Source organism: Acomys russatus, chromosome 13 (assembly GCF_903995435.1).
Source record: "Acomys russatus chromosome 13, mAcoRus1.1, whole genome shotgun sequence".
NCBI classification, from domain to species: Eukaryota; Metazoa; Chordata; class Mammalia; order Rodentia; family Muridae; genus Acomys; species Acomys russatus.
This window is the reverse complement of record NC_067149.1, coordinates 46,003,676-46,026,574: the sequence shown is the minus strand read 5'-3', so window position 1 is coordinate 46,026,574 and position 22,899 is coordinate 46,003,676. Positions and strand designations below refer to the sequence as shown.

The window sequence follows — 22,899 nt, the reverse complement described above, 5'->3', positions numbered from 1 at the left end:
GTGTGACTGGCCACATGAGCCGTGGAGAGCAAAAGAGTATTAACTTCTTGTCAGTGTTGGTGGAGTGTTAGGAAGGAGTCTGAAGCCCATGCATGGCTCAGCAAGTAAGGCTGAGAAACTGAGGCAGCAGCATCTCCTAGTTGGGTTGAGTACTGGACAGAGGTCAAGATGCTGGCTGTGTTCCTTCTCTCCATGTCATCTTAGGGGGGTCATTGCCCCCACCTGACATAGTACCAGCTTGTAAGTTTCTTTCAATTTCATAATTCTAATCAAGTCTTGCACCTTTATTGGGAATCGGGGGCCTAGGTGACACCTGGGCCTCCACCCACTCCATAATTGTGTGAGCCTATGATACATTGTTTAAAAAAAAAAAAAAAAAAAAAAAAAAAAAAAAAAAAACCACTCTTGGCCACAAAATAGAGGTATACTTGGGGACAGATGCCACCTGGTATTTACATAACACACTTTACAGTTTACAAAGCACTTTTATGTATGTAGCCACAGTCACATGACTCAAGCTTTTTGTTAGTTTCCTTTTGTACATAGAATTAAAACTAAGGCAGATTAAATCACAGAATTTAGCTAGATGCCAGAAACGTGAGCACTTGTTCTGGTGCTGCTAATCTGTGGTCTGAGCAAGTTAGCGCCATGCTGTAGTGACTCATGTCCCTCAGCCCTGAGGTAGGAATGACAGACTTACTTGCTTTGGGCTCAGGGGATTGTTTGAGTTTCTAGAGTATTTTCACAGGGGTCAGGGGTCAGGGGTCAGTGATTGATGGCTAGTTTTCACTTGTCAATTTGTCACAACCTAGAATCACCTGAGAAAAGTGTCTTTTAAAAAAGGAAGATTTTAATCCATGAGTCTGTGTGCTCTCTGCATGTACAGGGACCCACAGAGGCCAGAACAGGGTTTTAGATCCCTTGGAACTGGAATTGCAGGTGCTTGTGGGAAGCAAACCCAGGCCCTCTGGAAGAACAAAAGGGCCCATAGTTCTGTTGTGAAGCTTAAGTGAAAGAATTCATGCAATGTTCTGTGGACGGTGGTTGAGCTGTAGGACAAGTTGACAGGGATGGGAGAGGTGGTCATGGTGGTAGTGAGCATATAATTGACAGACCCAACAGGGACATGGTCTCCTGTGACGCTTCTTAGACACTGTGTCACCAGAATTATGGAACCTTCTCTGAAAGGTGTGTATGTCACAAGCAACTGGTTTCATGGGCAAAACAAAGACGATGCTTAAGGAAACACATCCTTACCCACTACTGCTAAGGCTTTGTGCTGAGTGGGTGTCACAGGCTCCGGTGTTAAAAGTATAAGGTGGTAGGACTCCAAAGGGAGAGCACTTACAGGCAGGTTTGAGGTCGTTTGGGTGTGTGTGTCTCTGTGTGTGGGTGGGTGTTGGTGTGTGTGTCTCTGTGTGTGGGTGGGTGTGGGTGTGTGTGTCTCTGTGTGTGTGGGGGGGGGGGTGTGTCTCTGTGTGTGGGGGGGTGTGTGTTCCAAGGAGCTGGTAGAACCCCAGCCCCTTCCTTTTCCTCTTTTGCTACCTGACCACTTGAAGGGGGCGGAACATTGATGTACCACATGCTTCCTGCCACCTGCTTCTAGTGCCTCCCATGAGAGGCCGAAAGCAGTAACCCCCACCCCGACATGACCATGGCAGCTCTTATAAAAAAAAAGTTGTCACTGGAGCTGGCTTACAGTTTCAGGTTTCATCCAGTATTATCAAGGCGGGAAGCATGGCAGCATGCAGGCGGACATGGTGCAGGAGAAGGAGCTGAGAGTTCTTCATCTTGATCTGAATGTGGCAGAAGGAGACTGTGTCACACTGGGCATAGTTTGAGCATAGAAGACCTCAAAGCCCACCCTCCCACAGTGACACACTTCCTCCAACAAAGCCACACCTACTCCTACAAGGCCACACCTCCAAATAGTGCTGCTTCCTATGGGCCAAACTTATGAATGAATCTATGGAAGCCACACTTATGTAAACCACCACAACCTCTGAAACTGAGTCAAAATGACCCTTTTCTCTTTATAAGTCAGTGAGCTCAGATATTTTATTATAGTGCTAGAAAGTTGTTAGTTAGAAAGAAAAAACTCCTCCTTCGTTCTAGGTCATTCTGTTAGCAGCAGCAGCAAGGTGTTGGGGCCACTGTGCTTGGGTGAATAGATAAAGCTCATCCTTGTCGTGCTCCCCCTCTATCCTTCTCTCAGGTGCCACCACATAGACTGTCCATGTTCCTTTGGTGACCCTTGCTCATTTTAAGGTTCCATCTAGTCAGAAGTTTCCCCTCAGTCCCTCAGGGTCTGAGGGAACCCAATGCCACAAGCTAAGGGCACAATGTTAAGTATCTCTATTGTCAGAGTCTGATCAAATTTTAGGCAATTTTTTTTAATAAAAGATATCTCAATTAGCTGAGGTCTTAGGGACTAGCTGCCCATCCCTCACTAGATGAAGGGTAAATATGAGATGGCCAAAGGAGACAGAAGGAATAGTTGGGAAAAATGGAAAGGCTGGAAGGGTCAGGAGGATGGAAAAAGAGACATGGAAAGAAAGAGAAACTAAAGCTATTTATCCACACAGGAGAACAGGATTGTCTTTATGGGGAATAAGAGCAGTTCTTCAGTGTCTGCTGCCTTGTCTAAAAAGTAGGTCAACTGAATGCCGGCAAAAGACTGGGAGATGCAAAGTAGTGTGCCACCTCACAGAAAGGCTCTTCTGTGGATGGGGCCAGGCTAGCACTAACATCTCCTGGAGTTCCGTAGCTCTGGGCCCCGCAGCTTGCCTGCCTCTTCTGATGACTTGTGGAATATCAAGGGCCAACACACAGAGGCAGCCTCACCATCATCGGGAAACTGAGTGGGCAAAGGCCATGGTTTGGAGGCAGAAGGACAGGGAGGGGAGAGTATTCGTACTGGTAAAGGGCTTTGGCTGCATGGTAGGCTGGTAACTCCCTGCTGGCTATTTGTTGTTATTCTGTAACCCAAGAAAATGTGGGGCCCCTTACCTAGGTAACTGAGTAGTAAGGAGAAAAATCCCAGCTAGGCTCAAGCATCAGAGCTCCCCTACAATAGACAGGCCTAACGTCATCAGGCTGATTGAAACCTCATCCCCAGAGCAACACACACACTCACACAGTCACACATATACTTACACTTATACACCCATACTCATGCACACTGACATACATGCACACTCATGCACACACACTCCATATACACACACATTCACTTGTGCACGTGCACACACACACAAAGTCATACACACTCGCACAGTCACACACACACTTACACTCATACTCACACACATGCACACACACTGACACTTATATATACACACACTGACACATACATACACACTCATGCACACACACCCCATGTACATACACACCACTTATGCACATGCACACACACAGAGTCATACACACATGCACACACATTGACACACACACACACACACACACACACACACACATACATACACACGTTTACTTTCCCATTGTGCTCTGTTGCTGGAGAGTTACCATGAGTGCTGGTCTAGAGAAAGCTAAAGAAATGTACAAGATGTTTAAACACTATGTTAAGAAGGTATGATCAGCCGGGCGTGGTGGTGCACGCCTTTAATCCCAGCACTCGGGAGGCAGAGGCAGGTGGATCGCTGTGAGTTTGAGGCCAGCCTGGTCTACAAAGCGAGTCCAGGACAGCCAAGGCTACACAGAGAAACCCTGTCTCAAAAAACCAAATAAATAAATAAGATAAAAAGGTATGATCATAATTTTAAAAGGATTTGAAAGCACAAAAGAATAGCCATATATACCAGAAGTCATATATAGCCTTGGTAATAAAACATGGCTCATTCTTCTTTTTCAGGGGTTTTTATCTCAGAGTTTTCTTAATATGAAATGTATTATCATTACAAAAAACAAGAAACACACACACACAGACACACACACACACCAATAGCTGAGGATATTGCTTGGGTAAGGACAGAGCTGGAGGTGGAGGAGGCAGTGAGAGCCAGCAAAACCCCTGACCCTGACTTATTCTTGTCCACAGAAGAAAAGTAAGGCCAGAGGTGAGTACAGCAGGCCCTCTGCCCCTTCCATCTACCACAGAGTAACCTTAGCAGCCTGGCTTCCTCAGGCCTGCTTTAAATGCCTTTCTCTTTCGCAGCCCTGGCTCAGCTCTCCTCATTTGCAATGCTAAGCTTTTTATCTGTCTTCCCCTCAAAGCTCTGTAGTTAACTTGAAAGACCTTAGCAAAAACTGAAAGGCACTGGAAGCCTGCCTTAGCCAAGGTGGGGGCCTGGAACAAATGGAAGGTCACAGAAATAAAAGAGAGAAGCTTCCAGAGAGTTCAAGAAATTCCTAGCAGATTTGAGAAACCAAACAGTAATTTGCAAGTGAGGCTTTTACTCGCCTTGGGCTGGGGTGCTTTTCCCATTCTCTAGGGTAGTCACATGGGTAGGGGTAGGGCGTGATGGGGTGCTCAGATTTAGTTGTCAAACCACCATGTTTTGTCTGTCTGTATGTGTATGCAGCACATGTGTGCATTTCCTGAGGAAACCAGAAGAGAGGGGTCAGAGGGAGTTACAGACAGTTGCAAAGTGCCTTGTGGGTGCTGGGAACTGAACTAGAATTCACACCAAGAGCAGCAAGTTCTCTTAACTACTGAGTTATATGTCCAGTCCCAAGAGCTTTGTTTGTTTATATTAAAAAATATTTATGTGTATATGTATAAGCCTAAATGAGTTTATGTTCACCATGTGTGTGCAGGAGCCCACAGAGGGCATCAGATTCCCTGGAACTAACATTACACATGGTTGTGAACCACTACATAGGTGCTGAACACCAAATGCAGGTCTTCTGCAAGGACAGAAAGCACTCTTTCTGTTTTTTTTTTTCCTGAGACAGGGGATCCCTGTGTAGCCTTGGCTGTGCTGGACTCGCTTTGTAAACCAGGCTGGCCTCCAACTCACAGAGATCCACCTGCCTCTGCATCCCAGAGGCTGGGATTACAGGCGTGTACCACCACACCTGGCTGCAGTAAACACTCTTAACCACGGAGCCATCTCTCCAGCCTATAGAGAAGAGTCTTAACAAGGAATCATTTGGATCAGGGTGGCCTGTGGGTCTCCATTGTTGACTGATGTAGGGAGAGCCAGCCAACTGTGGGCGGCACTGTTTCCTAGGCTGTGGGTCTTGAATCGTGACACAGGAGTAAAAGGGTGAGAGCGGGTGGGAAGCAAGGCTGTACTTGTTCCCTACTTGTGGCTGTGGATAGGACGTGACTACTCACCCAAGTTTCTGCTTTGACCTCCCGGAATGATGGACTCTAACCGGGAACTGTAACCCAAGTGAACCTTTTCCTCCCCTATGCGGCTTCTAGTTAGGACGTTTTACCATAGCAACAGAGATGAAGGTAAAAGAGTGAGCACTCCCCATGTTCTCAGACTCCTTTGTGGTGAGATCCAGATATGAACAGAGACCCGGTGAAAAGCTTTTGGGGGGAGCAGAGTGCAGTCAGAGACAGATGGGACCCTGGGGAGAAGTGACCCAGAACGCGTGTGCGCAGGTCTCTATGGAGTTGCCAGATCTTACCAATAAGAAAAAGCACACCACCCTGTATAGTGGAGGCTGAATATAAGGCAAGCCTTCGCCCCTGAAATATGGCAACCTAATTGAGAAGGCAACACCCAGTGAACCGTGTAAAGTTAACACTGTCTTAAATAAATTAATAGCGAGAAGTACCACAAGGTGATCAGTGTGCAGTTAAAGACCAAGGAAATGATATGGAACACTGAATCTTTAAGGATGGATAAAGCCGCAGGCTAGAAACAGCAGATATTAAAGGCTTGAGTCTGGGATGGGGGTAGTTTAGGTAAAGCATCAGACACTGGAAAGCCCAACTTCTATTCAAAAGGGAAAGTATAGAAGATCTATGTAAATTATGACTAGAAAGACAGTGTCCCCATCTATAAACTATTTAGCTCACATGTCTGTAGGTTGGTCATCGTTGGGATCGGGCTCAGTTGTGTGGTTCTGCTGGCCCTGGGATGGTGGCATAGAGGGCTTGGCTATGAGCTGGTGGGATGCTAGAGCTGGCCCAGGCTGGATTGCATGATTGTGTCCTTGTTTCTAGCAGTCTTAGCTGAAGCGTGTTTCTACAGAGAAACACTCCAGAGCCTTGACAGCCCAAGGCTTAGATGTTGTAAACTGGAACTTCTGCAGTGTTCTCTTGGCCACACAACAAGTGATGGAGCCAGCTCAGCTTAAAGAAAGAAATGAGCAAACAAGCATTGACTCTTGATTGAAAATTGCTCTGTAGCCCAGGCTAACCTTGAACCCATAACCATTCTGCCTCAGCCTCCACAGTGCTGATATTAAAGGTATTGTGCCACCGGTGCAAAACCTGCACTGCAGCTGTTTTTAACAGCTGGGTTGGTTGCATTGGATGCCAAAGGGTACCGTCCTAAAAGGGACACAGAAAGTATACATTGAGCCAGAGAGCTTGGCCGTGTGTGGCCCGTGCCATTTGCAGAGACGGTTCATCACTCTCTAGCAGGATGAGAAGAATAGGAAGAGTGCAGTGTGCACATGTGTGTGATGGTGACAGGGACAGTTAGTAAGGGCTGCGCATTGGCTTTGTTCTAGGATTGTAGCTGGCGATTGCTTCTTTAACCAGTCCTACTTGGCAGAATAACGAGTTGGCAACCCTATGTCTCTGATGCTTCTTTTGCTGTTTGGCTGATCTCTGAAATCTTGACAACAGCCTGGCGATCACTGGATTACTGAAACCAAGGAGGATTCCCAGAAATGAAAAATAACGTGCCACAGACCTACGCAGTCAGGAAGGATGCACAGCTCTCACTCAAAAGTCCCACTGGACTAACATTTTGTGAGACTTATTTATTTTTAAAGATTCTTTTATGTTTTAAAGCACAATAATTTCATTTGGTGTAGTTTTATTTAACACTGCCTTCATCAAAGACTGAGGTCCTTAAGACCCAAAGATCAGTTTTTATACTTCAGGCCATGCCCATAGCTTCTGAGTGTCCAAGCATAGAGTGCATTTGCAGGGAAAGTTGTCTTGAGTTCCTCACTTTCAAAATGAAAACCTATTTTAACCCTACCTGAGGAAGACTCCCCAAAGATTGTGCTCTGCTGGCACAATACTGCCTGCAGCCCGCGTTTCTGCCCTGAGTATTTGAAACCCCCATGGTCAAAACCTGATGTCTTTTCTAGCCTCTGTGCCATGCATTTCCCTTTGTACGCATCCAGTGATGGGAAAGGCTGCTTAGCTGAGGGGGCTCCATGGGGCAGGGGCAGGGGCAGGGGCAGCGCTCACGCTGGGAGGGATCAGAGGAAGGCCAGCCGAATACTTGTCCCTGACTTACTCTTAGCTACAAAAGAGAAGGCGAGTCCAAGGTGAGACCCAGTGGGACAGCAGACATCCCCTGGAGGGACAGACTGGAATTATCAGGCTGGTCGAAACCTCAGGCCCAGCACAGGGACGGGTCTCACACACAAACAGACACACACGTGCCCCCTTCCCACACCTCTCTGGGGTTGCAGGATTGCTGTGTACGTCATGGAGAAAGCTGGAGAGAGGCACAGGGTGGGTAAACACTGTGTGGAGAAGGTATAATCACAATCTTGAAACAAACCCCCCCACACACACACACAATAACAGATTAGTCATAGGTACCGGAATAACAGCTGTGGTAATGGGACAGTGTTCTTTCCTCCCTAGGGGGTTTGTCACAGGATTTTCTTAGTATGAATTTTACCATTATTGTTCTAAAAGTAGATCCATCAAGTGGCTCTCGTGTCCACATTAGGGTGAACTTATCTTCTGGCCCTCATTTTTGTCAGCTTTCCATTCTGCCCTCTCCACCACTCAGTTCTTACCGCACCTCCTCCAGGGAGGCACTGCCTGCTTTAGCTGCTGAGGCACCTACGTAGGGTTTAGTTTGTTCTTTCTCCTTTCTTCCCTTCTGTCTTCCTGTGTTTGGTGTGTGTGTGTGTGTGTGTGTATGCGCGCGCGCTGTGCATGCACATGCATGCACGTGTCTGTATGAGGAGTACTTGTGTAACATGGTGTGTACATAGAGGCCAAAGGACAACCTCTCACGTCTGTTCTTGCTCCCACCTTGTTTGGAGCAGGATTGCTAGGTGCCATTTGATAGAACTCAAGCCTGTTGCTCACCCTCCTCAGGTACCATGTGCTATTAATCTGAGCCCATCTTAGGTAGTGGGTTGGCAGTGCCATTAACCTGACTGTTCGGATTTCAGCATCTGAACTGGAGCTGGGGCAAACACTCAGACAGTAACAAGTAGTGTTCCTAGCTTTCCCTAGATCTGCTGTTACTGTTTATCCTGAGTGAGCAGGACAAAGGTTAGTCCTAACTGGGAGGCAAAGACATTGAATGTCTTACCTAAGGATCATAAATTGGTTAACTCATCTGGACTGCCTTTCCCCACTTGCTCATCCCTAGTCCAGTCCAGGGGCACCAGAAAGGCATGGGACCAATGCTGGACTGATTAAATATATATATATATCTTCCTTTTTCTCGTAGCCCTAGTCTGTTCTCCAGTACTTGCCGCTTATATATTTCTGGGTCTGTAGTGGTCACAATGTAGGGGTGTCAGCCTCCAGGGATACAGACAGCCCTTTCTATGTGTTCCCCACAGCTCTTAACATGAAGCTGGGTACACGGAGCCTGGTCAGCGCAGGCTCCACCTCCCTCCCCTTGCTGGCTGCTGGCCCCCTGTGCCTCTTACCTGGAGGCTGCTCACTGCTGAGTCTGCCCACCCAGAGCTTCAGCCCTGCACTGCCACTCTGTGGGCAGCCCTGTCTTCACACACCACACACGGAACCCAGGCTGTTCTGCTGCGGAACGTTCTCTTTCCTGGAGGCCAAAGAGGGCCACGGGTGGGGAATACATTTGAGAATGAGAGAAAGCTGTGGCTGAAGGCAGCTGTGGGGATCCTTTACACCCTTTAAGCTGAGGAGCTTGCCAGACATCCTGATAGCCAAATCCCGATGTTTCTGGCTCCACAGATCTTGGATGGAGGCCCAGCGGATGTCTAGGTGTCTGAGGGAGCCAAGTTTAGGAACTCCTGATAAATCAGCCTTTTCATTTCATGGATGAGAAAGATCAGATCCGCAGAAGCTGGTGACCTCCCCCAGGTCACTAGGTGACATCAGTGAGACTAAAATTAGAATCCAGGGTTCTGACTTCCAGAACAATACCACGTTACTGCTACAGCCTAGCCATTGATTGCCATTTTTTTTCCAGAGGGAGCAATAGTCAGAGGCCATACGGGATCCAGCAGTTCAGTGCGCTCCACCATGCTGTAAGGGACAGTCAACATGGCTGTCCAGGCAGACCCAGCTTGTGATCCTGTAAAACATGGCCATCAATTTGCCTGCCATGTGGGCGACAATATGTATGTAAAGCGCTGGGCCCAGGACCTGGCAGGAAGCTGAACCAGGAGCTAAGAGTCCCAGCTGGCGGAGCCACCTCCCCACTAAGACAATGACCAAGGAAGCCATAACAAACCACACTTGGGTGGCCATTTTGTTGGTTTACAATGGTGACCCTGTGACACAGGGCTTAGAACACATCAATGGGACATTACAGCGATCTCTAACACATGGCTCCTGGAGTTTCCTGTCCTAAGAGTCATCACCACCAAATTCACCTTCACCTAGGACGACAACCCAAAGCTCACCTCCCCCTGCTGAGGTCCCTGAAGGAAGAGCTTGTGAGTCACCTTTACTAAACACCCTATGTTAGGGCCAGTCCCCACAGTTTTCTGTTTTATACGACCATAATTGAGCCGATCAGCAGGAAGCACAAGCCCATTTTTACAGGGAAAAGGAGACACCCACAAAAAGCCAAAATTATGACTGTTTACAGCTCACAAGGAACGCTTTTAAAATTAGATCTGCCTTTGGACAGCCAGCCATCCATCTAGCCACCAAAGGCTCCTCTGTGGCCTGTGGGCTGTGTATGGTGTGCCTGCTCTTCCTGCTACTCCTGTCTTCTCCAGTCAACTATCCCGGTCCTGGAGCCCTGTAGTTCTCTTCCTAATGAGTCGAGGGTACCCAAACATTGCTTTACCTATCTTCCTAAAACACTAATTATTCTTCAGTCATAAACTATCATCAGTCTCTCTCTCTCTCTCTCTCTCTCTCTCTCTCTCTCTCTCTCTCCCTCCCTCTTTCTCCCTCCTTCTCTCTCTCACCCCCTCCCTCCCTTCCTCTCTCCCTCCCTCCCTCCCCCTCCCTCCCTCCTCTCTCTCTCTCTCTCTCCCTCCCTCTTTCTCCCTCCCTCTCTCCCTCCCTCCCTCCCCCTCCCTCCCTCCTCTCTCTCTCTCCTCTCTCTCTCTCTCTCTCTCTCTCTCTCTCTCTCTCTCTCTCTCTCTCTCTCTCTCTCTCTTCCTCTCCCCCTCTCTCCTCACTGAGATTTGAATGTAGGGCCTACACCACTGAGTTATAGCCTGAGCTCTTCACTGTGGATCATAAACCCAGATGCAACATTCTTTAGTATAAAATGTAGGCTCTGAGCCATCATTCAAAACCTGCTGTAACTTACGCTTATCTTTCTACCTGGCATCATGTAGTGCATATTCTAGGTTGTAATAAGTACAAAAGAGCACTAGCTGTTTCACTGTTGCAGCAAACACTGTTGTGATCACCATTATGATATTTTCACATATGCGTATTTTTTCACCAAGTACTTCTACTACCATTTTGTTCTTCAGTGAAAACTAAGACAAAAAAGCCCTGCCTATTGTGTCTCTCGGGAAACCTTATTGTCCATGCGCACACTTGCTTATGTGACTAAGACTCCGCTATCTAATGATATTCACCCTAGCTGAGCAAACCTACCCGGTCTCCTGCCCTGGACTTCTGGTGTCTGCAGTGCTCACTGAAGCTCTGTCTGCATGTGGCCCTGCATGATAATTTGTCTGCATGATACACACCGTCCAGCCCCTATGGACTGTGAGGCCAGAAGGGCGGAGGTAGCATCTAATACTCTTTAATTTCATAATCAATATGTGATGTTTGTGCATCTTTATGGGGTGTGATAAGTAATCATGAACTTGTCTATAAGACATAATCATCAACTAGTGTAATCAGCATTTTTACCTCCCCAAATGTTTTTCCTTAGGTGAGTCAGGATCCCTTAGTCTCTGGCTGTAGTGGCTATATTGTGCATGATTTTGGACCACGGTCACTGTGCCGTGCCTTTAGTGGCTGTGTTGTGTGTGAGTAGTGACTACAGTCACTGTGCCATGCCTTTAGTGGCTGTGTTGTGCGTGAGTATTGACCACGGTCACTGTGCTGTGCCTTTAGTGACTGTGTTGTGCGTGAGTAGTGACCACGGTCACTGTGCCATGCCTTTAGTGGCTGTGTTGTGCGTGAGTATTGACCACGGTCACTGTGCTGTGCCTTTAGTGGCTGTGTTGTGCGTGAGTAGTGACCACGGTCACTGTGCTGTGCTGTAGAACACTGGAACTAGTTGTTCCTACATTTTTATGTGTTGGTGCCTGTTTCCAGGCCACATTCTGCTCCCATCCCCAGTCTCTAGTGATTATTCTAGTCTTTTCTATAGGATCAACCCTCTTGTTTTCCACATGTGAGAGAGAACATACGGTGCTTACAGTTGTAGGCCTTTGTGTCTGTGCCTCTGGGGTGGAGGGTCTCCAGTCTACGCTTTCCATGCTGACAGTGAAGGTGCTCCTTGTTTAATTCACATGCTGTGTGTGGGGAAGGGTTGCCTAAGAGGCTGTCATTCACCATGCCTGCAGTTGCATACCAAGTGCTTGGTGAAACAGCCCACATGGGGTGGTGGGTTCACCAGTTGTGGACAGAGACTATGGGGTCATTACAGTGCCCTGTGGTGACTTCTGCAGCCCTCTGTCCAGATGCCATCCATGGAATATAAGTGCCCTGGGTAGGGGGTCTCTGAGTGTCACAAGTTTGCCTACACTACTGGATATCACACAGAAGCCAATTGTTCTGTGTATCACCTACAGAACCCAAGAACACAGCCTCATTCTGACAAAAAATGCTATATTCCTAGGGAAGTAGAATAGCAAGCAGATAAGGTTCATCTTTCTCTACAAACCCTGAAAATTGAAAAAAATCAAATATTGTCTCAGCTTGAGCTCTCAGTATACAATGCTGAGGACGGCCATCTCACCCAGTGGCCCTCTAATGTGGTTCTTCATGTTGTGGTGACCCCCAAACATAAAAAGATTTTTATTATTACTTCATAACTGTAATTTTGCTATTGTTATGAATTGTGGTGTAAATATCTGCATTCTCTCATGTTCTCGGGTGACCCCCTGTGAAAGGGTTGTTCAGCCCCCAAAGGGGTCATGACCGCCAGGTTGAGAACTGTTGCTCTAACCTCTCCGGTGAGCTTGCTTATGCAGGCACAGAGATAAGGTTGGCACCCGTGATGCAGAGTTGCCGTCAGGATTGGGACTGAAGAATGTGGCCTCAGACTGTTGTTAGTTGCAGTGTGGATGGAAGAAATGTTTTTACGGAGGATGGGATGAGGACGGTGGTAGCAATGGCAGTGATCCCATGGGGTGGCGTGTGATAGTGACAGTGATGGTGGCATGATGGAGTAGATGCTGGTCATAATGCGTCACGGTAGTGGGGTGGAAATGGTGAGGGTGTGTTGGTAAAGAGGAAAAGGAGGAGAAGAGTGCTCACCTTCCCTTTTCCACATGGCACCATGAGACTCAATGAATAAATGAGAAAGTGCTTAATGTGTTCTGCCCTCTGAGCCCCCACTGTGGTAATGATCATGTGGCTACCAAACCTCCCACAAACATGGGACCTCCACTCTTCAGACCTTCCTCAGTCCCCTTGTTCATACCAAGGGGCAATGGCGTTCTAGAGATACAGGAAAATTCACATAGCTGTGGGTCGGGAGACTGTGAAGCCAGAATAGAACCTATTCCTGTGGCTCAAAGAGCTGAGGAGAGAGATGCACACGAGCGTTCAGAACACATAGAATTTAGCAGACAGAACACAGGGAGGCTTGTTGCTTTGATTTTGTCTTCACATAGCTTTGATAATAGAAAGCAGATACGGGGCCTCGCGCCTCTTGTTTTTGTTGCCATACAGACACTCAGAAGAGGACCAGAAAAAGGCCACCACTTAGAGGGGAGGACAGCTGGTGTGACCAAGAAGAAGAGACCAGGCAGCAGGCAGTGTTGCTGACTGCTGCCCTCAGCAGAGGCCCTAAAGGCAAAGGAGGGGCCTGGTCCCCCGGGGAAGACACTCAGAGCCCTTAGAACATAGATGACGGGTCCATTCAAGAAAGGTGTCTCCCGCACCTTCTATGTGCCAGCTATCATGAGTGCAGGTGTGCAAGAGAGCCATTGCCACTCAAAGTGACAGCTCTGGCTTCTCATTCTCAAGGTGGCCCATGTGGCATGTATAATCATTCCCATTTTGCTAGCGAAGAAGTAAGATGGGAAGAAACAATTTAGGTAGCTTGTGGTTTGATGCCGGGTGTGTGTGAATCCAGAGCCAGTTCTTTTCTAAGCCTTTGCCTTTCGTGTGAAGACACCTCTGAGCCATGAGTTACAAAGACACTTGCGGGCCGGGCGTGGTGGCCCACACCTTTAATTCCAGCACTCGGGAGGCAGGGGCAGGCGGATCGCTGTGAGTTCAAGGCCAGCTGGGTCTACAAAGTGAGTCCAGGATGGCCAAGGCTACACAGAGAAACCCTGTCTCGGAAAAAAAAAAAAAAAAAAGAAGAAGAAAAAAAAAAGACACTTGCTTCTGTCCTGTAGACGCTGCGTCCCTGGAGGGGAGAAGAACACAGGAGCCACATGCACAGGGAACTGTGCTGTGATGGCACTGTGCGCCAGGGGTGCTGCAGGCCCAAGATGAGCTCCTTCCACCCACTGAGGCTAAGGAGGCAGGTGGGGCCTTGAGCTAGACCTCAGGATGAGAAGGAAGCTGCGGGTGATGGGGGAATGGGAAAAGGGTGTTTTCAGAACTAGGGCATCCGGTTTTGGTGTTGTGAGCTTGTGGTTTGTCTGCAGTGGTGAGTGGTGGTCAAAGATGTGGCAAGATTGTGAGGAGTGTTGGAGCCACGCTCTGAAAGCTGGAGTCGCAGCACAGGGGAGCTGCTGAAGGCTTCTGAGCAGTGAAATTGCCTAGAGCACCACAAACCAGCAATAAGCTGCTTTATTATCCAAATAGTCTGTGACTGGGCCCAGAATGGGGGTAGCAGTGTGATGGACAGAGAATGGTCCTCCTATAGCCCGGGCTAGGTGGTCATCACCTCAAATGAAGGTGGGGAGATAGTAGAGAGCTAAAGGCTTTGGCTGCAGACTCCCCCAATTTGGAAAACTACCCACCAGCCCATAGTCATTAAACCAATGCCTATTGTCCTCAGGTGATCCAGCCCTGATTGGCAATATTTGTTGCCCATTGCCCTAAAGAAAACAGCATCTCTTTTTCACCTCAGAGAGGATTCTAGCAGAATTTTATGAGCTCAGCAGTCCCTGAGTGGGGGCAGGGGGCGAGGTTCAATGGGGAGGGAGGAGACTGGCCTGGGTGACATTCAGGCATCCTTTTGTCTCCAAGACAGAGGCAGCAAGACGCAGAGGTTGATGGTTCAAATGCTGGGCACCCAGCAATGGAGGAGCCCGCCTCCTGGAAGGGGTTTACACTTAGAGTCTGGGTACTCAATAATATCACAGGCCCAAGGTGGGGTGGGGCAGGGGCTGACGAGCAGGTCTAGTACCCCACACTCTGATTTGAACCTCTGTGCTTTCTGCTGTTCCTGGGCACTGAAGCCAAGACAGGCCCTTAGGGAAGGAGATGTGCATGAAGGAATCGGCTAAATCACTTCAACTTTGCACAGTAGGCAAGCACAGAGGAGTAGTCTGCAGGACGTGGGGACCTGTATAACTACTAGAAAGCCAGTGAAACTGCCATATTGTCCAACTCATCTGACTGCACTTGCTACTTGCCTTCAATAAATGGTATTTTTCCTTTTTTAAGGCTGCTTTTACTCTTGGCATATTATGTGTTTTTTGGGTTTTTTTTTTTTTTTTTTTTTTTATTCTTTTGTCCTTCACAATAATGTCCCAAGCAGAGCAAACTGTTAGAAATACCACACACTTCATAAACAAAGCAACTGTAGGAGCTTAGCCCTCAAATCTCCTACTTTCATTCTTTGAAATATGGACTCCCCACCCACATCCAGACAGGCTCCCAACCCAGGACTCTAAGCAATCCAGCCCTGTCAAGGTGAAACGCTCTCAGGCTTAATTCTTACTACAGGACTTTAGATGACCTGTGGGGCTGGGAAGAGCTTGGAATCCCAAAGGCACTTCTTTTCCGTTTTCACGGTGACAAAAATATACAGCATAAAACTTGTCCTTCCAACCACTGGTAAGTGTCTGACTTAGTGGCGTTAGGTACACGCCTCTTTCCAAGAGCCATTACTGTCCCAAGCTGAACTTCTCTACCCACTAAACATTGACTCACGACAAAGCTTTGACATGCTTTGTGTCATTGCGAATTTCCTTGTGTAGGGATTTACACAACTAGGACCACACAGTGTTTGCTCCCTTGTGCTTGGCTTCTTAGACTTAGACTTTGACTTTGGTGTAGCATAGATGAGAGCTCCATTCCTTTTTACAGTTACATGACATTCCACTGTGTGATTTTCAGTATTCTGGTTACTCCTTGCTCTGTGGGTGGAAGAGAGGCTGCTTTCTTGTTGCATTTCAGGCACCACTGGAGATTCCAGATGGGGAGCTGGTTTCACTCTAAGGGTCTGTGCTTCCTTCCCACTTTGCTAATCATACTTGGAGGTGGCTCCTGATCTACTTAAGGGCCTAGTAACATGGGGCTTCTCCCACGCAATGCATGGACAGCAACAGTTGCTGTTGGGAAATGAGCATTACACTCCAGAGGGCTTCTCTACCCCAGCTAGTTCCCAAACAATCAAGACAGAGACCTCTTATATTTATAAAAGCTTTAAAGCACTGTAATTGGACAGATATCAACCCTCTAAGCTATTTTGCTATTTCCCGGCTACACCCCCCACGTTCCTTGCCTTAATCGTTCCTGTCTGGGCTGCTTCTGTTCCATCAGGCCAGTCTCCATGGCCACGTGCTCATGGTCCCTATTGCCCACTGCCCCATGGTGACTTCCTTCTCTCCGGCTTCCTTTCCTCCTGCTTCATCATCCTCTTCCTCTCTCCTCCTCCTCCAAGCATCCTGGTCCCTCTGAGATGCTCAGCTCTGGGAACTTAAGCGCTGTCTACTTCTTTTCTGCCCAGCTACAGGCTTCAGCAACTTTATTAACCTATCAACTTTAAATTAGGAAAGAGCAAAACTGACACAACAGAGACCAGTGTACATGACGATGTACTTGGGTCAACAACTAGATCTTGGGGGGCCAGTAATTAGCATTAGAGTACATAGCACCAGACCAACTCCCAACAAATGCACTCACCTAGATGGGCCCTCCTCTTCTGTCCAGAGAGCAGTGGGCACATAAGCCTTCATTCTTCCAATGTTATGTATTCCACAAGCCCATCATTGTCCTGAGCGAGCAGCCACACATCCTCAGGCAGACAGACCTCAGGAAAGATCTGTGATGCAGAATGAGTGCGTGAGAGAAGAACTGGATAGCATGGAGCCAAGGTGTCCCGGCTTCCTGGTTTCTTGGCTGGAGAACAGACAGAAGGCTGTGCTTAGGGGTCCTATTGGATGGCGCTGGAGTTAATGCAGCAACCTGGAATCTGGCATGCTGTGTGGAATGGGGTTGGTGTGCTCGTTATCTATGTACCTTGTACTGGGGTGAAACTGTACAACTGAGCTCCTCAGTTCTGCTTGGGGCAGACTTCTTGGCAGCTCTGATAAATACACTTACATAAATTTTCATTGGAACCCACAGGCTCTCTGGGTGTGAGCTCTTAACTTTAGACGGTGGTGTTCGGTTCCTTCTAGCTCTTTCAGTGTGGTGCACAAGCACACGCGTGTGAATAGGCTGCCTGCTTCTCCATGGCTGTCCTAGAAAACCTACCCTGGCATGGTGTTTGCTCATGTATGTGTTCCTGAGCACAAAAAGAACAATAATTTCATTGATGATGGGGACCTTTCACTCCCTGGTATTCACTTGACTTTAGCCAGATCTGAGAATGCCATCTTCACTCACTACTGGACTTCGGTGAGACAGCAGATGGGGTTCTAAGTTATAAGAAAAGGCACAAGCAGTGTTCCTCCTCTGGATTACATCCTAGGCAGATGCCAACACATTAAGTTGATAAAGGTCTTCCAGGCTGGCTGGTGAAAGGGAGGGCGTTGTATTCTGTGCATGCTTTCTGTTAATAGCCTATCAGATTGGACCCCCTGGACTCCATTCCCCTGGGTCAGGCCCCTTGGGAGCCAAAGCTAGCGTAGCCCTGTCAACATATAAGAGTCCTGCTGCACTGGCCTCCCCTGCCCTCTCTCTATATACTTTCTACAGCCTGGGGTGCTCAGGGCCCAGTGCAACAATACGGATTTTCTTCTTGGTTTCATGTTATAAAACAGATCCAGACAAGTGAAGTAACTTAGCTAAAGACACACACTACCCAATGCCAGAATCAAAACGATTGATTGACTATTACTGTTGAAACATCCCTTGACTGTGTGTCCCTTGGGAGCCCACCATGTAGCCGAATGGGTAAGACATACATAAATGAAAGATAAATGGAAAAATGCAACAATCCATATGTATCTGTGCCAAACTCTATAAGCGTTTGGAAAATGTCATGTTCTTTACCATGGCTCTTTATACTCAGTTCTTCTGAATATTTAAGTCTTGAGTGCAACTTTGTCGGTAGATGAGCTAGAATGAGCTAGAAAATGGCCCAAGAGAGAAGAAAGTGAGGGGATGAGTGAATGAGGAGGGTGGGAGGCAATGGTGTTGAGTTGCAAGAGAAAGTAATAGGAAGAAGGCAGCCATTGTGTTGGACCCAGGCAGGGAGGACCCACTGCTGTCCGAGGAGCAGGCAGGGTACCCAGGGAGCCCGGAGACACTGTTTCAGTATTAGCAGCTGCAGCAGCCTGCCCTGTAGCCTCCACTGCAGGTGTTCGTACCTCCTCCAGCCAGAATGGTGCCAGCAGGGACCTTTGCTTGAGTTGGCTTCTGACATTTCTCAAGTCCCAGCATCACAGAAAGGGACAGGGCCACACGTCATACTTATATCCCCAGGGAGCTGTGTGCTGCTCAGGATCCAGGCACAAACTCAGCCCTCTGGTGTCAGAGCTGAGGTCTTGGGAGGGCTGTGAAAGTGTGTGTGTGTGTGTGCGCGCGCGCGCGCGCTCGCGCGCGCACGCATGCATGCACGCACATGTACGCACACGCAGGGCCCAGAGGCACCCGAGCACCCGCAAGAATGGCCTTTGGTGAACTCGGCTTGTATTCATCCCCTGTGGGCCCTTAGATGTTTCTGTGGCAGTTCAGTGGATGCTCGGAAGGGCTCAGCCAGCTGGCTGCGAAGTTTGTTCAACATCCAATCTCACTAGCTGTGCCACAGCTGGGTCCCAGGCTCGTTACTAAAAGGCAGCTAGCTGTCCCTTCTCTGGATTCTAATCCAGACCCCCTTTTACTGGTTCCTGGACCCTCTGCATTTGTTGTCATTCTGCTGTAATGAACTCATAAGTAAAAACATCACACAGCTAGATTAAGGCTTCTTCTCAGACAAACGCTTGCTCAGTCCCAAGCCCTGTGCATCTCCGTAAATAGCTGTTCCGAATCCATGGAGTTCTGCTCTGCGTAGGGTTTTACGCTTTCACTGTCAATTACAATTCTGCAGACTTACCCACAGAAAGAGACGGGAGTCCGAGTGGGGGCAGGGCAGAGTTAAAACAAGAAAAACAATTAGCTTTGTGTCTTCTTTCGTGATTTGTGTCCTATTGCCTGCATCCTGTCCTTCCTCATCACCTAACGTTCCCCTTTCTTGGCCTCCTTCTAAACATGGCACTGTTCCCACACTGGCCACTGTTTACCTCATGATGCAGCCCTGGATGGCCTGAAGCGCCTTATGTAGACCCGACTGGCTTAGACCGCAGAGATTCGCCTGCTTGCCTCCTAAGTGCTGAGATGAAAGACACTGAAGATATGGACCCCTTTCAGGCCTATCTTGAATCTTTAGACAACTTACCACAGGGATCTGAACCCATTCTTTGAGAGTAAGTGGGGACCAGTGCGAAGGTTTCTGTGGTTCCCAGTGGGCAACATGACCTAAACAGATCTTTGTACTGAGGGTCAGGAAGCCTGGACGACCATTCATATTTGTCTTGTTTCTCCCTGGCCTCGGTCTCTTTTCAGTGTCATGGGGAAGGTTAATTAGACTGTCTATAAGCCACTCCATGACTTAAGCAAGGGTCCTATCACTTCTTCCAGAACCTTCCTTACTCAGTTGCATCATCCTCCAGACTTCCTCTCCCTAGTCTGTGACCTCTCTGGGAAGCTTCAGTGAGTCCTGCCTGCCAACTGAAATCTACACTAAGCCCCGCCTCCATATGTCTCATCCCCAGTGTCTCCGGTCCAGTCTAATAAGTCTGTAGCTCCTGCGTGGATCCCTCTCTCAACATAGCCCCAGAGGCCAGCTATGTCCACAAAACGCCACCTATCTTTCTTCTGCCACCCTGAATTTCCTCCTTGGCTCTATCCTCTCCCTACCCCCTGCAGTTTCTCTCCTCCTGGAATGTCTGGCCTCCAAGCCACACAATTCATCTGATGGTACTATAGCGGTCATGAGTGGTGGAGTGAAGTGGATGGATAAACGATGGAGTGGATGGGTATATGAGCGGATGGGCAATGAACAGGTGTACAGACAGATGACTACATGGATGGGTGGAATGTATGCATAGTAGTTGGGTATCTGAGTGGGCAACTGAATAAAAACATAGAATCAACGAGGATAGTTATGAATGTATGAAAACACGTGGAGCCTAGTGGTATCTACTCAGCTTGTTCCTCTTGGTTTCCTTGTCACCACAGCTTCAACGGAGATTCCGTGAAGGTTTGGGGAGTGTGGATAATAGAAATAGAGTTGCAGAGGTTTGGGGGAGTATGAGTAGAAATGAAGGTGTCACCTGGCTCTGAACTACCCTGGGGTGGAGTGTGGAGATGGACTGAGTGGCCGCAGCTCCTTCTCCACCGTCAGGCTATATAGTGGCATCTTCTGTCACCCGCCTTTCCCATCAACACGCTAAGCTCTGTGCTAACCCACAAAGATGCTCCCACTACCATGCTGGGTAGACTGATCCCACTCACTAGAACAAGGCTGCCAGTCACACCCACAGGCCAACTTTCTGTTGCTCAAACAAGTAGGGAGTAAAGGGCGTGAGGTTCTGATTAAACCCAAACCCTTTATCCACTCCCCATGATCACTGTCTGCTTGAGGCCTTTATCAGCACGTGGGTTGGTAGCTCTTAGATTTTGAGGTGTCTCAGACACCCCTAGAATTGTGTGGATCACACATTCCTAGATACTATAGCCAGGTGGCCTACTTCAGCAGTTCTGAGTGGGGCCTAGAAGCTGTAAGTTTTAACAGGGAAGCCTCAAATTGTTTCGCCCAGGATGACTCGCAGTGAGCCCAGTGCTCCCTGCATGTCTAGGGATGATGGGAAGAATTAACAAGGAACCCTGGGCATCTGTCCTGACAGTTTCCTACTCAAAGTGACCCCCAACAGAAGGCCAAGTAGGAAGTGGCAGGCCGCTACAGGCAGTGGTCCTCTCTGGTATGTGGCTTATATGTGTGTGTGGCCCCGAGATCTCCTGTGAGCTCTCCAGGTAGAGGGAGGGAAATGGACAATAGGATGCTGAGCTGAGTGCCTCCTGGAGGCTGTGAGCTGGCCTGGCCTGCTTTGTGACAGGAGATAGACTGCTGTCCCAGGAAGAGGCATCCCGAGGCTCGTGCAGGGATGAGCAGTGGAGCATGCAGGCAACCAAAGCAGTCTTCACCAGGTGGTGCCACCAAGGCCCTGCACTAGGGTAGGAAGATGAAAGGTGGTTAAGGAAGAAATCGGTTGAGCCCCTCGGAGCCACCAGGGTCAGTGTGGTCAGGGTAAGAGCTGCATGCTACGTGCAGCTCTTTTTTCTAGGTCTTAGGGGAGAAAAGGCAGCTCTGTCCGCTGGAGAAAACAGCAGTAGGGCTTTTGTATTCACCACCTCGTACCTGCTCAGCTCCTCCTGGGTTGGTTTGTTCTGCTCACCTAGAGTGTGTCTTTGGACACAAAGCCATTTTCCCACAAGAGAGATCTCAAATGTTTGGATCCATGTTATTGCCTCTGTTTGTTTGCTTTTTAATTTGGATACCAGCTGGTCCCCTCCCCAAACCCAGCCTGCTACCCTTGGGGGCTTGTTAACAGAATCACGGTACAGTACTGCTAGGATTTTGCTCACCTGCTTCTCAGCAACCTCCACTGACCCGGCATTACTCCCCTGGAGATCAAGACTATGTGAGTTCTTACTTTAGAAACCACGACAAAATGTTAGCTGCTTCAATGAGACTTTGGGGGTGGAAGGAGGAAGGTGAATTCTTGCAGTACCTTACATTACCTTTTAACAAGGGCATTTGAAAACAACAGCAACAAAGTCTTTACTCTCCGTAGGCAGGGGCTCTGCTGTTGGAGTAGGCTATGGAGTTGCTCGGGTAGCTCTCAGGCTGTGCGTCCAGGCCTCTTCCACCTGTGCTCACCATTGCTGACCACAGCATTGCATTCTGGGAAGCAGATCACTAGGTCATTTCATCACTGAGAAAACATCACAATGTACTTTTACAAGCGATGACACCAGTGACGTTGCAGACTGTGGGCTTTGTTGGGACACACAGTCTGTGACAGGCTGAAGCCTTGTGCTGCCTGTGAACGCTGCTGCCTCTGAACTCCCAAATCTTTGAACATAATGATTTATTTCTCTCTCTTCTATTTTCGCTTTCTAGGAACGAGTGGAGTATCTCTTCCTCATAATTTTTACCGTGGAAGCATTTTTAAAAGTAATTGCCTACGGACTTCTCTTCCACCCCAACGCTTACCTCCGCAACGGCTGGAATTTACTAGATTTTATAATTGTGGTTGTAGGGTAAGTGCAGAAGTCTTGTTCCTTTTCCTAACCTTACCCACACATGCCCATTTCCTTCTGTATTCCTCCCTCTGGTGTGACCTAACTGAACTTGCCTTCGTGCCAATGAAAGGATCTGTTAAAAATGACTTTGAAGTCAGACTTTCTACCAAGAGAGAAATTATTAATGAAGAGCCCCTTACTGCCCCTGCTGCATGTCCGTGTGTTGCACATGCATGCATATCATACACAGACACCTGTGCATATATACATGAACAAAGAGAAGTATGCATTTGCATGCCTGTACATGAGTACTATGCATGAGCACAAGTGCATGCAAACATACATACTACATATCACACACATGCTCACACGCCCACTATATGTCACATACATGTACACACACTATATATATATATATCACTACATATTATACACTCATGCACATACACACAAACACACACACACACACACACACACACACACACACATCTGACCATTTTTCTGCTATATCCCTGAGCCATTACATAACCTGCTAGCACAGGCCATCTATGAGTTTGGGACATGACATGCATTCTGCTGCCAGACTGTGGTCCACAGACTACACATGCACGCAACCGCATCTCCATCCTCACCTCCACAGTGGGCTTTGCGCTGTGTCTCCAGAAAACCAGACACTTGGTGATCTTGTTTTAACTCTATTTTATTTGGCGGCATTGAAGCCTCTACTTCCTTTCCACCAACCCTTAACCCTGGGTAAGAGAGAAGAAGGTTAGGGA

General features: G+C 48.2%; 1 protein-coding gene across 38 annotated transcripts in view; it reads left to right on the top strand.

Moving 5' to 3' along the window:
* Positions 1-22,899, top strand: part of Cacna1c (calcium voltage-gated channel subunit alpha1 C) — a 638,839-nt gene that overhangs the window by 417,916 nt on the left and 198,024 nt on the right. For all 38 annotated transcript variants that reach the window (XM_051155214.1, XM_051155212.1, XM_051155213.1 and 35 more), the window contains one exon: positions 22,002-22,141. In XM_051155214.1, coding sequence (XP_051011171.1) covers positions 22,002-22,141 — 140 coding nt within the window. The remainder of the gene's footprint in view (positions 1-22,001; positions 22,142-22,899) is intronic.